The sequence below is a fragment of the Bactrocera neohumeralis genome, unplaced genomic scaffold, assembly GCF_024586455.1.
Source record: "Bactrocera neohumeralis isolate Rockhampton unplaced genomic scaffold, APGP_CSIRO_Bneo_wtdbg2-racon-allhic-juicebox.fasta_v2 cluster11, whole genome shotgun sequence".
NCBI lineage: Eukaryota > Metazoa > Arthropoda > Insecta > Diptera > Tephritidae > Bactrocera > Bactrocera neohumeralis.
In genome coordinates this window covers 1,391,796-1,408,230 of record NW_026089624.1, presented here as the reverse complement: position 1 = coordinate 1,408,230, position 16,435 = coordinate 1,391,796, and the positions used below count along the sequence as shown (strand labels likewise).

The following is a 16,435-nucleotide window of genomic DNA, read 5'->3' as shown; positions in this document are numbered from 1 at the left end:
TAAATAAATAATTTTTGAAAAAACACAATTTTCGCGATACTTTTTGAACCTCGTATATACAGTAGATCTTCCAACTGCTAACAATGTATTAACTTCAACTTTTGCGAATGACACAGCTACAGTGAGCCGAAACCACTGCACATTCTGGCATCAAGAATATTAGCGGAGCGAACTGACGTATAAATGTGAATGAACAGACTGACGTATAAGTGTGAATGCCCGGCAGTAAAAATGAACAATATTTTAGTACCCCAAGTGAACGAAGTAAAATATCTTGGTTTTCACTTAGATAGAAGGCTTACGTGGAGAAAACACATCTCTAGTAAAATAACATGTATGAAGATTAGAGCTGCAAATTTAAATTGGCTTTTAAATAAAAACTCTAAACTTAGCTTAGACAATAAAGTGCTTTTATATAATGTAGTCATAAAGCCGATTTGGATGTATGGAATTCAACTGTGGGGTACGAACTGTGCAATTAAGATTGATATAATACAAAGGTTCCAGTCGAAAATGCTTAGAACAATTACGTGTTCACCATGGTACATACGTAACGAAAATATCCATAAAGACCTTGGTATTCCTATGGTAAAAAAAGAAGTAGAAGATAACAGAATTAAATATACATCTAATCTCCGAGATCATTCAAACCCTTTGGCTAATGCTCTGGTACATTCCTGCGATCAAACACGCCTTAATAGAAGAGACATGCCTACGTATTGTCTCAGCGTACGTATCACCAAAACAGTTAAAAAAATAATGCACAGCATACAAACATACATATGCGTACACATGTGAATGTGTCACCAGCAAAAAATTTAAACATTGTTCTAAAAAAATAACAATTGTCTCAAAAAGCATAAGCATTACAAGTCAATATGACAGCCAAATAGGTGAAGCCCAAATGTAGTAAATCTTACAACAAAATTCAACAAGCGATCTCGCTTCATTCACAAAAACAGATGCCGTAACATCTCCCCGAGTATGCCTTTGCCTACAAGCGTCTTTTCGCGACGATGGCAAAAGCTAAAAATTATAAACTGAAGAACCTTCTGATTTTCTTCTGGAAGAAAAATTGACAATCCGTAAACTCGCAAAGCACAGAAAAAAGTGACAAAAGTGGCGACAAAGTTCTCGTCGATTTAAAATAATGGGTTGTCAAAAAAGTCTTGCGGTATTTTTATTGAATTGTTTTTTTTTTTGTATTGAAATTGAAATGAATTTTTGATGACTCATGCCCAGCTCTTGACCGATGCTACGGCTGCTACTATGCCGGTCTCTTTCGACCAATTCAGCGATTTTATCGCAATTTTCGACGACAGGCCTTCCGGAGCGTGGCGCATCTTCGGCCACCTCTACACCAGAACGGAAACGTTGAAACCATCGTTGTGCGGTGGAAATGGAAACTGTATCGGGTTCATAAACTGCACAAATTTTATTGGCGGCTTGAGATGCATTTTTGCCTTTATCGTAGTAGTACTGTAAAATATGCCGTATTTTCTCTTTATTTTGCTCCCTGTTAACTCGCGGACGACCTAAAAGAAACGACAATCAATCAAACACGTGTTAGCGCGTGAAATGAGCTTTGCAATAAGGCATAGCATGCGACGAATAAAACTAGAACTAGGCGCTTTCAGCGCCAAATAGCGAAAATACCGCAAGACTTTTTTGACAACCTATTATTTGTCAAATCTACAATATTTTGCCGTGGATCACAAAAAGCTGCGTCGATATGTATGCAAGTTCATACATAAACATACATACGGCGTTACGGCGATACGAGAAGCGGTGACAATCGGCATTCCTTCGTTTGTATTTTTCGGCCCAGCTCCGATTTTCTACCAACAACACAATGTTGTGACGCTTTGTCGTCGCGTCACAGATAAGTGTGCCAAAGTAATACTACTATATGTATGCCATAGAAATTCCTTTGTTACAAATGTAGAAATGATAACGAAATAATGCGAATATGCATACATACATATGTGTTGGTCATGAATTTTTTTTTTAACAAATGAAAGGAATGACCCAAGTCGTGTTTATATGAGCACATTTAGGTTCATTTGACACATCTTCATTTTGTAATAGGCGGAATAAATATAATTTATTTAGAATAAAAATTTATATAAAATTATTACGTCTGAATGTTTCAAATCTAATTTTTGCCGATGGTGTAAAAAAATTAAAATTTTTAACATTTTTCGGAAGAAATCGTTCATATGATACAAAATTATCGCGCATATGTGACTTTGTATTTTTTTTAAAAGCATTGCTAAATAGAAGCGAAAATGGTGAATTCCTTACTTTAAGTTTTTCAGCTCTGTTCGCCGTCCAATCGAACATCATACAGAATTCAATTTGCACCTTCTCTATGTCTTTGTGTTCTCTGGTCTAGCTAGCTTCGAGTGCACATGTTCTCAAGATTGTATCGCCGAAACTATTACTCGGATCAAAATTTAGGACAATATTCTAGAGGTATTGTAGAATTTAATAAGAATTCGATTTTTCGAAACCCGTAAACCTATGTAACCCCTTAATATATACAGTGTCGGACAAAACATATTGGACTTATGCCTATGAGTTATATTATCATCACCTATTCTCGCAATTATCATTTTAAATATAAAAAATCACTCAGATTAGAAGAATAAAAACATACAAAACCTTAGAAATTTTTTGACTCCATGCCATTTTGTACGAAACAATTAACCATATTTAATATTCAGTGCGACAATATAATGATAATGACTGTTATATAATATTTTATAGCATAATTATTATTTTTAATTGCTTCACTGCATCTATTTGGCATAGAATCTATAAGATTGTTAATAACTTCTTGTGGAATGCTTAACCAGGCTTGTTTTACAGCTTCGAATAATGTTTTTTTTATCTCCATTCACTCCTCTGTTTATCCTTCTATTTATTATATCCCAATGATCTCAAGAGGGTCGAGATCCGGCGATTGAGCTGGCCACTTTTACATTTATATGCTTTAGGTCGTTGTCCTGTGAAACGATAATGAAAGTGGCATTTTGCACTCGGCATGGGAAAGCATCACGTTCTCAAGGATGTCTTTGTAAATGAATCGATAGGTCCAACACCAAACTCGGAAAAACATCCCCATACATAATGCCACCTCCACCATGCTTAAATGTACCTTGGCAATATCGGGGATCTAACCTCTTATTGAACCGTCTGAATATTTCATATTAAATTTGGATTAATCAGAGAAAACCATTGTTTTCCATTGTTTTACTGACCAGTGGATGTGCTCCCGAGCAACTTGTAATCGGTTTAGTCGATTTTTCTTGACATAAATGGCTTTTTAGCTGCACTATAACTCTAGCCCATTTACACACGCTCTTCGTTATACAGTACGGCTGCTAACTTTCAAATTTAAGGCTTTAATCACTCTCGCTACCGACAGATCTGGAAACTTTTTAATTCTCTAAGTATTTTTGAATCGCCTTGTCGTTTTGTAGCTTTGGGTCATCCTTCACGGTGGTGAGATGGTCACAGATCTACTGTCTCTAAATTTATTTGAAATAAAGCTCGCTGTTGATTTATTGATACACATTTTTTTACAAACGTTTTTTTTTATAATCCATTCTTGCAGGCTTTAATAATTAATTGCTTTAATTGAATTGAATGTTTGTTTCCAGCCATGGTCACCTTTTGTTATTAATTTCTTGGTAATTAGTAGAATTTAAATCGCGTCACGGCTTTTTATGTAAAGACACTTCGTTATCTATATTAAAAGGATGCTTATTTTTTATGTCGTTGTTGAAATTGCATAGAGAATGCAAAATTGTCAGAAAATAACGGAATTTTCGACCTTTATTGCGAAAAACTGCGACTAGTCTAAAATTGTAATTTGTTTACATGTTTTTAGCATTCATAGCCATCAGTCCAATATGTTTTGTCCGACACTGTATGTATATATAATACGAGTACATATATGCAAATGTGTATAACATTCCCGAACAATACATATACAAACCTACCTATATATGTATATGAACATTGTTGTGCAAAAACAAAAATTGTCTCAAATAGCATCAGAAGTCAATATGACAGCTAAATTGCCGAATTAATAATTTATAGTAAATTACACAACAACAACATTTTCATTCCGAAAGCAAGCCCACATTCAACGAGCAAAGTTTATTCACTCATAAAACTCATTCTCCAAGCATACTGGCTTTTCGCGACGAAAGCAAAAGCATATGTACATATTTGAGAAGGGAAAAATCACAATCCTGCAAATATACTATAAGTATTCAAATACATTAGAATAAAATTGGCAACATAGTATTTTTGTTGGTTAGGTAGTACTCCGCTTAAGTGCCTCTCCTTCTTCACTGCCTGTGATATATGACAGTAAAATCTTTTTTTACACGCTCGTTTTTACACAATTTTGATTTAACACGTATTTCTAAAAAATTTTTTTTTTTTTGTAGGATATCATCCAAATGGCAACTCTACTTCATGGCTTGTTTACTTTAAGGGAAAAACCCTTTTTATTTAACATATCAGTTTGCTGATCACGTAATATATAAAATAAAGTTCTTAAAGTTAAAGTTTATGTTAATTATACTATACATAAACAAACACATAAAATGCATTGTCATGCAAGACAATAGCATTCAACAGACAATAATGCAAACATAATTACTAAGGATAAAATGTTTGGGTTATCATATATAACCCATGGGTTCTTGGAATATATTTAAACTACTTTCTGTAAAAAACCCAAGGTCACACAATATATGTTTGTTAAAACAATAGGCAACATACGCACATAAAGATATAGTATATTTATTATTTAGGATGTGAAAAATAATATATAAATGTTTGAAATTTGAAAATAAAATCGGAATGAAATATTATTTAGCTTAGAATTTATTTTTTTCCCCACCAGTGATAAAAATCTAAAAAATGTGATTTAGGTTTAAAAAAACTGCAATAAGCCATTTTATTCTACTTCGTTTTTACGGTGCCTTTATTAGTACAATATCTAAGCAACAGCAGTTGAAAATCCTAGACTGTCTAAGAAGTAGCGAATGTCCAACATCAATTGGCAGAGCTTTTGGTTTAAATGAAGCTACAATAAAAAAAATTAAAAAACTAAGAGTTCCATTCGACATTCAGTAATTTCTAAGTCAGCACTTAGTTCAATAACAACTTCTAATAGTCGAACTTCTACTTTGCAGAAAACTGAAAAACTTATAATGTTATGGATTGAAGATTTACAGAAAAAAATCATATTGATGAGAAGTTTATTAAAGAAAAAAACACTTAGAATACACAACCGACTTCAAGAGTTAGAACCATCAGTATCCCATCAGGGAACTAATAAAATTGATTTCAATGCAAGTCATGGATAGCAGACAGGTCTTCTGAAGAGACACGATTTTCACAATGTAAAAACTCAAGGAGAATCAGCATTAGCAGACGAAAATGCTGCAAAACTATCCGGTTGAACGAGCAAAAATAATTCAAGAGAGCAGATATACTCCAATATCAAATATCTAAAATGCAAAAAGAACATTCATACTAAAATTTCAAAAATCGGCTGGTGGCTTTAAAGTAGCCAAAGATCGGGTGACCCTCTTACTTTGCAGTAACGCATCTGGCGATAAAATTTTGAAGCCACTTTTAATCAACAAATCCCTTATGCCAAGAGCATTAAAAGGTAAGGACATTAAATAACTTCTAGTTCATTTTATGGCGAATAAAAATGCATGGACGACGGCTAATCTGAACGGTTTTTGCCGAATAATACTACTTCTCTGAATCAGCCACTCGATCAGGGTATTATATCAACATCTAAAATGAACTATCTACATCAAGCAAACGTAAGACATACTTTAAATTCAGTAAAATAAAACAATTTGAATGTTATGGAAGTGTGGAAAATTTTTAATATTTTAGATTGCATTACACATGTTTCTTTTGTCATCCAACAGTTGCGGCAATTAACCTTAAATGCTTGTTGGAAAAACATTCTCCACTTCAGAACTGCAGAAATTTATTCTGAGATTATAAGTCTTTCAAATAATATAGGTGGCGATGGGTTTGACAACATCCAGACGGCTGACATCGATGAATTAAAAAAGATGCTCCTATTGATGATGATGACTTAATTAAAATTGTGACTAGCAATGAGAATAAAGATGTCAATAGCGACAGATTTTAACGGCTAATTTAATTCGTGAGGGCTACGTGTTTGGAACAACATTTTCTTGCTCATGATCCTTGATCCTGAAATAAAGCGTGTATTACAATTCCAACGTAAACTTTAATATTATATCGCTGAGTATCAAGAACTATCTAAACAACTGGATGCATGTACGTTAGGGCGGGTCGATCGCCCATTGCTCTATAAAAATCATATTCTAGGGATTAAAATAAGATACTTTGCCGAAGGAACCATACCTCTAAAACGCATTTTGATGTCCCCCAATTTGGGTCGAACCTTTGGGTAGGGGCAAATTTTCAAAAATCCCACTTTGACCCATTTAGAGTGCTCCAATCGAGTCCAAATGTATGACCGACTCCCACTAACTTTGGACGGCCGATCCACCCATGCCAGTAGCACACCCCCTGGAACTCCCCTGGGGGGTTCCCCATACAATCATTTAAAAAAATTACCATTTTTGGTGATTTACAAGAAAAAATCAGCTAAATTGCTATGTTTTTTCTTTATTTTTATTTATTTATTTATAATAATATCTATTCTTTCTCTTAAGAAATTTATTAAGTCAGAACATATGTAAATGAAAAAATTAATTTAAGTGAGTTATAGAAAAGAACCTAAAAAAATTATTGTTTGAAGTCTTTTTTACTTTCAAGTATTTTCAAGTCGCACGGCTCTCTAATGTCGTCGCCATAACAGCCTCTATATTTTCCGGTATAACCCGTTTGGAAACGCTAGCTAGCAATTGAACATGTCGTTCCGTTCCTTGTATGTGTGATGGAATTTTTGGATCATTAAACAGTGGATCATCTTGATTTAAATATTCTTTCAATTTATCGTACGGAATGCTTCGCGTGAATGGTGGTTCAAATACGATATTTCAAATACGATCATTCAAATTGATCATTTCCATATAACTTGTGCAATTAAAGTTTATATCTGGTTTTTTATAAACTCTAAGTTCCATTGGCTCGTCAACATCGGTTCGATAGCGTAGAATTTTCTTGATGGCACAGTCGCGCTTTTCTTTCCTATCATCAAACAACATTGATAACAAGATATTTTCCGAATCCGCATATTATGAATTATCATTAATTTCTTGATTGACAATTTTGCGTAAGCGAGGTTCTAGAAATCGTGACCAACCGACAGAACTGTAATACTTGATATTGAAGTACATTGGCACATAACATTTAATTATAAATTCAACCAGAATTCGTAAATTTGCATCTGGATTTTCCGTTGTCACATATAATTGCAATAATCTAGCGGCCTTGGTGAGCCACCGAGAATGTACAATTTTCCCTGGTTTGATGTTAGCCAGATCCACCGGAACCACGCCGCTAGAAATTGCATGGGCCATGTCGTATAAGTACTTCGAATCGGTGGAAAATTCTTTTTTTTCTGGAGCAGGGGGCATATTTTGCAACTCAAAATATATAATAATAAAATAATTAAAAATGGTTGACAATTATAATAAATGAGTGATAGCAATAACTTACTGGAAGAGTTTCACAAGTTTCGATTTGACGGCTCAGTTTTCCGGTTGCCGATCTTGGTCCAGTGCTGGTTGATTTATCCAAAGCTTCAAACAAATGCTGAAATGGAAGTTCGTTGAAGTGTAGAAGGCAAACAAACCAATGCAATGGTCTTTTTAACAGCAATTCGAATCGTCGTATGGGCCAGTGTTTGTTGGCTCACCGTCAGTGCATATTCCAATTAATGTATTCAGTGATATATTTTTATAGTTGAAAAAACCATTTAATTTGGTTGTTTTGTATTCAGCGGTTTCATGTTCCAGTCTTACGTAACCAATCAATTCAGAATTGGGTTCTCTCAAAATAACAAGATGAGGTTCTTTTACCATCCTAGTATGATACTTCTCATCAATTTTATCTATCGTTAAAGTATCATCTTTTCTGCCATCGAATGAAAACGCTAACAAATTGGTATCATCTAACCGTTTGCGAAGCACTTCTTATCTCCATTTCTCTTATTCTCTGCGAACTTTCGATTTATCCATAATGAGAGGTTTGCCATGCTTATCTTTAATTTTAAAATCTTGCAAAAGAGCGGTTCCCAATGCTGATGCTACTCTGTCAGGCACACCAAATCTGTCACATACCAAGGCAAAGTTAAAACAATCCTATCTCTCTGTGTATTGTGAACTTGTGCTTCTATCCATATCTTCTTGAACCGGTGGCGGTGCGTATGTTGACGTATGTAGACGTTGCTCCTTGCTCTTCAGTTTCTATCATAAATGCATTCATTGTTAGTCTTCTCTGATTATGTTGATCGTGCATGAACTCTTTGAGGCATTCGGGAACCCAGCCGCATGCACATGGAGCAGCCTTCAAATCGCATTTACATTCTTGTTCCAATGTAAAAAATTGTTTCCAGAGATTTTACATACTCTGTAAATTGTTGGGTGTTGTTTCTTCTCTTGATTTGCTCTTGATACTTGTCAAGCAATTTATTCAATTTATTACATACATTTTTCAGCATAATTTCCATACCAAATTTTTCCCAAATTCCAATCAACTTATCTTGTACTTGAATAGTGAATGATTTATGGGAAAACTTTTTTTGTTCTGTTTTAGCACGTTCGCTTAAGTAAAAATAATATCTCAAGATATCCAGATGGGTTGGTAAATTAAGATCAGTCAAATCAGTAGACACACCAAAAACATCAACAACATGCTTGGGTATATGACTCATTGGGTTTTCGATAGTTGTTGATGTAGTTGCTTCATCTTGCGGTGTAGAGGATGGTGGATTCATTGTAAACTTTTTGAGGTAATAAGAATGAAATGGTAATTGTAAAGTAAGACGCGTAGGGATTTACATACTCTGTAAATTGTTGGGTGTTGTTTCTTCTCTTGATTTGCTCTTGATACTTGTCAAGCAATTTATTCAATTTATTACATACACTTTTTCCAGCATTATTTCCATACCAAGTTTTTCCCAAATTCCAATCAACTTATCTTGTACTTGAATAGTGAATGATTTATGGGGAAACTTTTTTGTTCTGTTTTAGCACGTTCGCTTAAGTGAAAATAATATCTCAAGATATCCAGATGGGTTGGTAAATTAAGATCAGTCAAATCAGTAGACACACCAAAAACAGTAACATCATGCTTGGGTATATGACTCATTGGGTTTTCGATAGTTGTTGATGTAGTTGCTTCATCTTGCGGTGTAGAGGATGGTGGATTCATTGTAAACTTTTTGATTTGGAATGGTCACTTCACTTACTATTTTTTTTGAAATAATTACCATAGTGGTTATTGCTTTAGTTCTCCTCACTTTCAGAGGTAATAAGAATGAAATGGTAATTTTAATTCTATTTCAAAATTTGCCCCTAGCCAAAAGTTCGACCCAAATTGGGGGACATCAGAATTCGTTTCAGAGGAATGGTTCCTTCGGCAAAGTTTCTTGTTTTGATCCCTAGAATATGATTTCATAGAGCAATGGGCGATTTTTTTGCCTCCCCACAAATCGATCCGGCCTAATGTACGTATATATATTTTTCGAATATTGGCTTGACCTCACTATACAAATGTACATATATGTATATGGCGAAGAACTGATAAAGAGCACGCATCAGCTTCTTCGTAAAATGCACAAAAAGGAGATGTCACAATCTGTGCCCACTATTGTGGAATAAGTCTCCTAAACATTGCATATAAGCTTCTATCGAGCGTATTGTGTGAAAGATTAAAGCCCACAGTCAGCAAACTGATTGGATCTCATCAGTGTGGCTTTTGCCCTGGAAAACCAAGAACTGACCAGATATTCACCATGCGCTAAATCTTGGAAGAGACCAGTGCAAAACGAATCAATACACACCACCTCTTTGTCGATTTCAAAGCTGCTTTCGACAGCACGAAAAGGAGCTGCCTTTACGCCGCGATGTCTAATTTTGGTATCCCCGCAAAACTAATACGGCTGCGTAAACTGACGTTGGGCAACACCTCCGTCAGGATCGGGAAGGACCTCTCCGAGCTGTTCGATACCAAACGAGGTTTCAGACAAGGCGACTCCCTATCGTGCGACTTCTTCAACCTGCTGCTGGAGAAAATAATTCGAGCTGCAGAACTGAATGAAGCAGGTACAATCTTTTATAAGAGCGTACAGGAGCTGGCAAATGCCGATGATATTGATATCATCGGCCTGAACACCCTCGCCGTTAGTTCTGCTTTCTCCAGAAGCAAAGCAAATGGGTCTGGCAGTGAACGAGGGCAAGACAAAATATCTTCTGTCATCAAACAAACAGTCGTCGCACTCGCGACTTGGTTCTCACGTCGCTGTTGACAGTCATAACTTTGAAGTTGTAGATAGTTTCGTATATTTGGGAACCAACATAAACACCACCAACAATGTCAGCCTGGAAATCCTTCGGACTAAGTAGGCAAGTAAAAAGTAAAGTCCTCTCTCGACGAACAAAAACCAAACTCTATAAGTCGCTCATAATTCCCGTCCTGCTATATGGTGCAGAGGCTTGGACGATGACAACATCTGATGAGTCGACGTTACGAGTTTTCGAGAGAAAGGTTCTGCGAAAGATTTATAGTCTTTTGCCCATTGGCCACGACGAATATCGCATTCGACGAAACGATGAGCTGTACGAGATATACGACGACATTGACATAGTTTAGCGATTTAAGAGACAGCGGCTGCTCAGGCTAGGTCATGTCGTACGTATGGACGAAAACGCTGCAGCTTTGAAAGTATTCGACGCAATACCCGCTTGGGGAAGCAGATAAATATTGCACACATATAGCATATGTTTTTTTTAACGTTAGATTTGACGCAATTTCTCCATGAAGACATACATCAAAAAAATCTATTATACAAATACTCAACCAAAAGCGCATGAAAATATTGTGAATACGTATACATACATATTTATTTTTCATAGATGTACTCGCATCAGCATTATTTTTCTCATTTCATACTCAATGTTGTTATTTTTGAGTGCGCTGGGGTAAAACAATTGTGAAATCCGCTCACACCATGAACCCTCTCTATCTACCTCGTCGACGAACTCAACTTGGTAATTATTAATAGGGGTATTCAGACAGAACGTGTTGATCTGGTAATTCGTTAGTTGATACTTCGTTAAAACACTTAACTTTTAACATACTTTTTGCTCTACCTCAGTAGTGGGTATAAATTTTGTTCAAAACAGCTGATTAAATTTTAATTAACCTAAGAACCGTGACATACATCTATACAACTCAATCTCGTGACTTGGGCACTCAGGGCACAGTAATCAATGGAAATTTAGACTTTTAAGACGTTTTTTTCATAGTAAAGTCAATATTTCGCTTATTTATGCAAATAATTTAATGAAACTTCGGTTTATTGCTAGAAACAAATTTATTTTTATTGAAAACTATGAAAATCACATAAAGTTTTAATTTCGAACTGCTCAAATGGGTGGAATTCTTCTCTGTCTTTTTGATATATCGGGTGATTTTTTAAGAGCTTGATAACTTTTTAAAAAAAAACGCATAAAATTTGCAAAATCTCATCGGTTCTTTATTTGAAACGTTAGATTGGTTCATGACATTTACTTTTTGAAGATAATTTCATTTAAATGTTGACCGCGGCTGCGTCTTAGGTGGTCCATTCGGAAAGTCCAATTTTGGGCAACTTTTTCGAGCATTTCGGCCGGAATAGCCCGAATTTCTTCGGAAATGTTGTCTTCCAAAGCTGGAATAGTTGCTGGCTTATTTCTGTAGACTTTAGACTTGACGTAGCCCCACAAAAAATAGTCTAAAGGCGTTAAATCGCATGATCTTGGTGGCCAACTGCCCATGCATCCCGAAAAATGCACTGTTTGGTGTGGTTTGTACGCTGGTGGAATCATTGGACCGTATTTTTTCAAAGATGCTGTTGGACGCAACGTTACGGTGAATGGCGATCGCTATCGTTCGATGCTAACAAACTTTTTGTTGCCAAAAATGGAAGAACTGAACTTGGTTGACATGTGGTTTCAACAAGATGGCGCTACATGCCACACAGCTCGCGATTCTATGGCCATTTTGAGGGAAAACTTCGGAGAACAATTCATCTCAAGAAATGGACCCGTAAGTTGGCCACCAAGATCATGCGATTTAACGCCTTTAGACTATTTTTTGTGGGGCTACGTCAAGTCTAAAGTCTACAGAAATAAGCCAGCAACTATTCCAGCTTTGGAAGACAACATTTCCGAAGAAATTCGGGCTATTCCGGCCGAAATGCTCGAAAAAGTTGCCCAAAATTGGACTTTCCGAATGGACCACCTAAGACGCAGCCGCGGTCAACATTTAAATGAAATTATCTTCAAAAAGTAAATGTCATGAACCAATCTAACGTTTCAAATAAAGAACCGATGAGATTTTGCAAATTTTATGCGTTTTTTTAAAAAAAGTTATCAAGCTCTTAAAAAATCACCCGATATATTGATTGGGTGTAGACGTTGTTGGAGTATTGTCCACATCTTCATCATTGTCTGAGACCGTGTCAGCTTCGGCATTGTATTTTGCAAAATAGCACTTTTCACACGTCCTTATATAGTGTTTGGTGCTTGTCGGAATAAGGCAATGGTCACAAACTGCTGTTGTTTTATAATCGATCTTATCAGTTTTGCAGGTTTCACATGCCATGGGCCAGCGGTTTACTTTTATTTTGCCAGAGAATCCACGTAGTATTTATCACGTATGACTTATGCTTTTTTGTTACAGAATTTACATCTTCGCAGGCATGAGCAGTTGAAAAAACTAGCACATTTTTCTTCGAAAGTGTTGTAAAGCTTACTAATTGCATTGATTTTGAAAAACAAAATACAGATTCAAATACACCTCTTTTTTTGCTTCTTCAGAGGATGTAAATAATTTTGGCAATTGTTGCTTATTGCCTCGAATTGTGCACAAGCAAATCTTCCGCCAATTCATAACTTGTGAAAAAGTTGTCCATCGTTATATTCGCACCCCTGTCCAAATATTGGTTGTTGACTCGCATAAGGAGATTGTGCGCAATACCACGCGACCGCTGTTGATTAGGCTATGCACCCAAATATACTTCGCCTGCAAGTGGATAGGTGGTTTTTGCGTCAACAAGCCAAAATATTTTTATGCTTCCAGGCTTTCAGGGAATGTATTGGCGGAAACTGCATCGATTTCTTGTTGAAAGTAACTGCTCATCAACAGTCAATTCTTTACCTGGGACAAATGGTATCGTCAAATTCCCCAGGAATAATATCCATGTATGACGAATAGGCGCCAATTTGTCGTATCGTAGTCTCTCAGCGCGAGTCCGGGAATCGTCAAAGCGTATAAAACGGCATAATTGCTCAAACCGATGCAGTGACATCACTGCTCTATAAAAGGGTTTGTTCGTTTTGTGAAAAAGATCCTTAGCATGAACTGAGCTTGCTTTCTCAGCTCCGGAGTATAAAATTATTGCAATCGTCATTGTCTCTATCTACAGCAGCCTCCTCGTGGATATATTCTTCGAAGCGTGGATCAGTACTGGGCTGATCATTATCATCTCCGTAGTTCGATTGGTCACTGGGTATCGATTCGTGGTCACCACCAAATTTAGGTTCTCTTCCACCATCATCATCACCGCTATCATTAGCAATCAAATAATTTGAAATATTCACCTCTTCTTCTTCCGTCAATTCACGCCGTAAATTGGCCAAATAAATCGCCAATTCTTCACTCATTTCAAAAAACTATATTTGTCACAACTGAAAATGAACACAAATGAACTGTTCAGTTGAAAATATTACACGAAACTAATTAGAATCACCAAAAACGTGAGAAAACTTCGCTTCTTCATACAAAATATATGAAGAAATATTATGGCCACTGAGTGCCCCAAGTCACGTATAGCATACTCACCATATAAAACGCCATTACTTCCTTATTATAAGAGTTATATACCCAAAATTTTGTCAAGTTATCACTAAAATTATAGTTTATCATTGTGCAGAAAATGGGTCAAATTGGACTGCCCGAACTTAAGTAATTCAAAATCAAAAATGTGTATGGGTACTGAGTGCCCAACTCACGGTTCTAAGGTTCTACTAACTTTTGAAAAATTTGTCAAAAACTATTTTGTAGTGCAAGCAAATGTATTTTTTCGCAATGAATGAAGTTAACTTTTGAGGCAAAAACGCAAACCAAATAGCCGAGTGATGTTACCAAGTAACGAAAAACTTTCATGCTTACCAGTCTGGTACTTTGTTACTCGGTAAAACGGTAACGTGTTAATTTTAAAAAAACAAAACGCTCGTAAAAAACTACCGAGTAACGACTAACGAATTAACAATGCTGGTCTGAATATCCTAATATTTGTTGGACTATTGCTAAAGTGAGCGACTCCACGGACTTCGTTTATTTTGAAATTTTCTTTAAAGTCGGAGAATTTGTGCAATAAGGGACAAATGTCAAATCCAGGTTATTGTGTGCGTTTTCATCTGATGTCGGTTTCCTTGTGTAGGATGGGCGTGCTGTTAACGTCGTTAAGTAAAGTGAGAGAAACGCCTTGCCGTAAACGCAAGTCGTTTTTGCTGAACTTCGTTTTATCTTGTACAACCGTCATGTTTTACGGGGGTCAGTACTGCTGATCGAGGCGAGCAAATCTATTCTATTAGAACATTTTTGATACATACGAACCTACTTATTATCATGGCTCTAGAAGCTTGTATATGGTATGGAATTCAAGTCACCTTTTTTGAACTTAAAAATTATGCCCTTTGATCATTATAGAGTATCGTTTCACTATTCCTAGTCGCAAATATGTGTAAATGCAGGATGTTGTAACATACTTGTCAAATAATAACAAGAATTACTACTCTTACCAACTGAAGAGTTCTAAAGGCCTAGTAGATAAAAGGTATATAGCCTTCGGTAGACTCCAATGATGTTAAAGAAGCACTGGAAGAATGTGGTTTTAGTACTAAATCAGTAGTAAATAGTTTTAACCGAAATAAAGTCCCACAAACAATAATCAAAATAGAATTGATGCCAAATTCTAATCAACTTAAGATAAATGAAACACATCCGATTTACAACCCAAAATATCCGCTCTATCGCAGAATTACAGTTGAGGAATCACATTACAAGAATACATACATAAGAGGCGTATTGATATGCTTAACTAATAAAGCAAACATTAATAATAAAATAAACATGTGTATGTAAATGAATAATAATGCAAACATAGATATACTGATAAACCGTAACTAAAAAATAATGATTATTACATTAACGTAGTATATATTTTATTTAATAAATGCGAAAGCGTAATACAAAATTGAAAATGGTAGATACTCTAATAATAGTTAATTTTGCCAACTCTCTATATACATATATATAGATATACATCTGTAATATATACGCCACTTCAACTTTATGTATGTATGTATTTTTACATCAGCGCCTCATAATATTGACCTGCTTCGTGCAAGAATTATCTCAAAGACTAATGGAAAAAAATACATAAGAGAAATGGCCCAGTGCAATGCACAAACTGCCAAGAGTATGAACACAAGAAAGCATATTGCACTCCACGCATTGTCTGTGGACGTCCTACTTCAAAATGTATTCCCAAAACAGAGGATTTAAACAAAAAATGTTGGAATTGTGGGGAAAGCACACCTCATACTATAGGAGTTGTCCTGTGTACAAAGATATAAAAACGAAATTGTCTATCGGTATTCAAGCACGTCGTAACCAAATGTTAAAAATTCTTCCTAACGAAAATATCCATATTTAAAAACCAGTAAACCTTAAAGACAACGGTACTCAAGGGAGCTATGTAAACGTAGTGAAAGGCAACACTGCACCAACGCAATTGCCCCAAAATCAACCAAATGGAAGCATTGAAACTACGATTTTCAACCTTACCCAATGTAATTACCCAATTTATGACTACAACGCAAAATGATTCTTGAGATAATCAATGCTCATAACCAAATATTGCAAACTTTTTTAAGTAAAGAATTAGCGCATTGAACATTTGCATATGGAAGGCTAACGGTGTTGACACACATAAATTAGAACTTATTAGGTTTCTGGTTGAAAATAATATAGATGTAATTGTCAGAAACTCATCATACGAATAAAAAATATTTCATTATACCTGGATTTACACTTTATGTTACAAACCAACCAGATGGGAGGGGACATGGTGGAACAGCAGCGTTGGTTAGAAAACGATTAAATCACCACGCATTAG

At 35.7% G+C, this 16,435-nt stretch overlaps 1 protein-coding gene across 33 annotated transcripts in view; it reads left to right on the top strand.

Moving 5' to 3' along the window:
- The window catches only part of LOC126765673 (putative dual specificity tyrosine-phosphorylation-regulated kinase 3 homolog), a 293,060-nt gene that overhangs the window by 227,202 nt on the left and 49,423 nt on the right, over positions 1–16,435 (top strand). Inside the window, exon 5 of one of the 33 annotated variants that reach the window (XM_050483343.1) lies at positions 4,464–4,892. The exons of the other annotated variants lie outside the window; for them this stretch is intronic. Within the exon in view, the coding sequence (XP_050339300.1) occupies positions 4,464–4,547 (84 nt within the window). The 3' untranslated portion in view covers positions 4,548–4,892. Of the gene's footprint in view, positions 1–4,463; positions 4,893–16,435 lie in introns of those variants that run through there. 33 annotated transcript variants of the gene reach the window in all.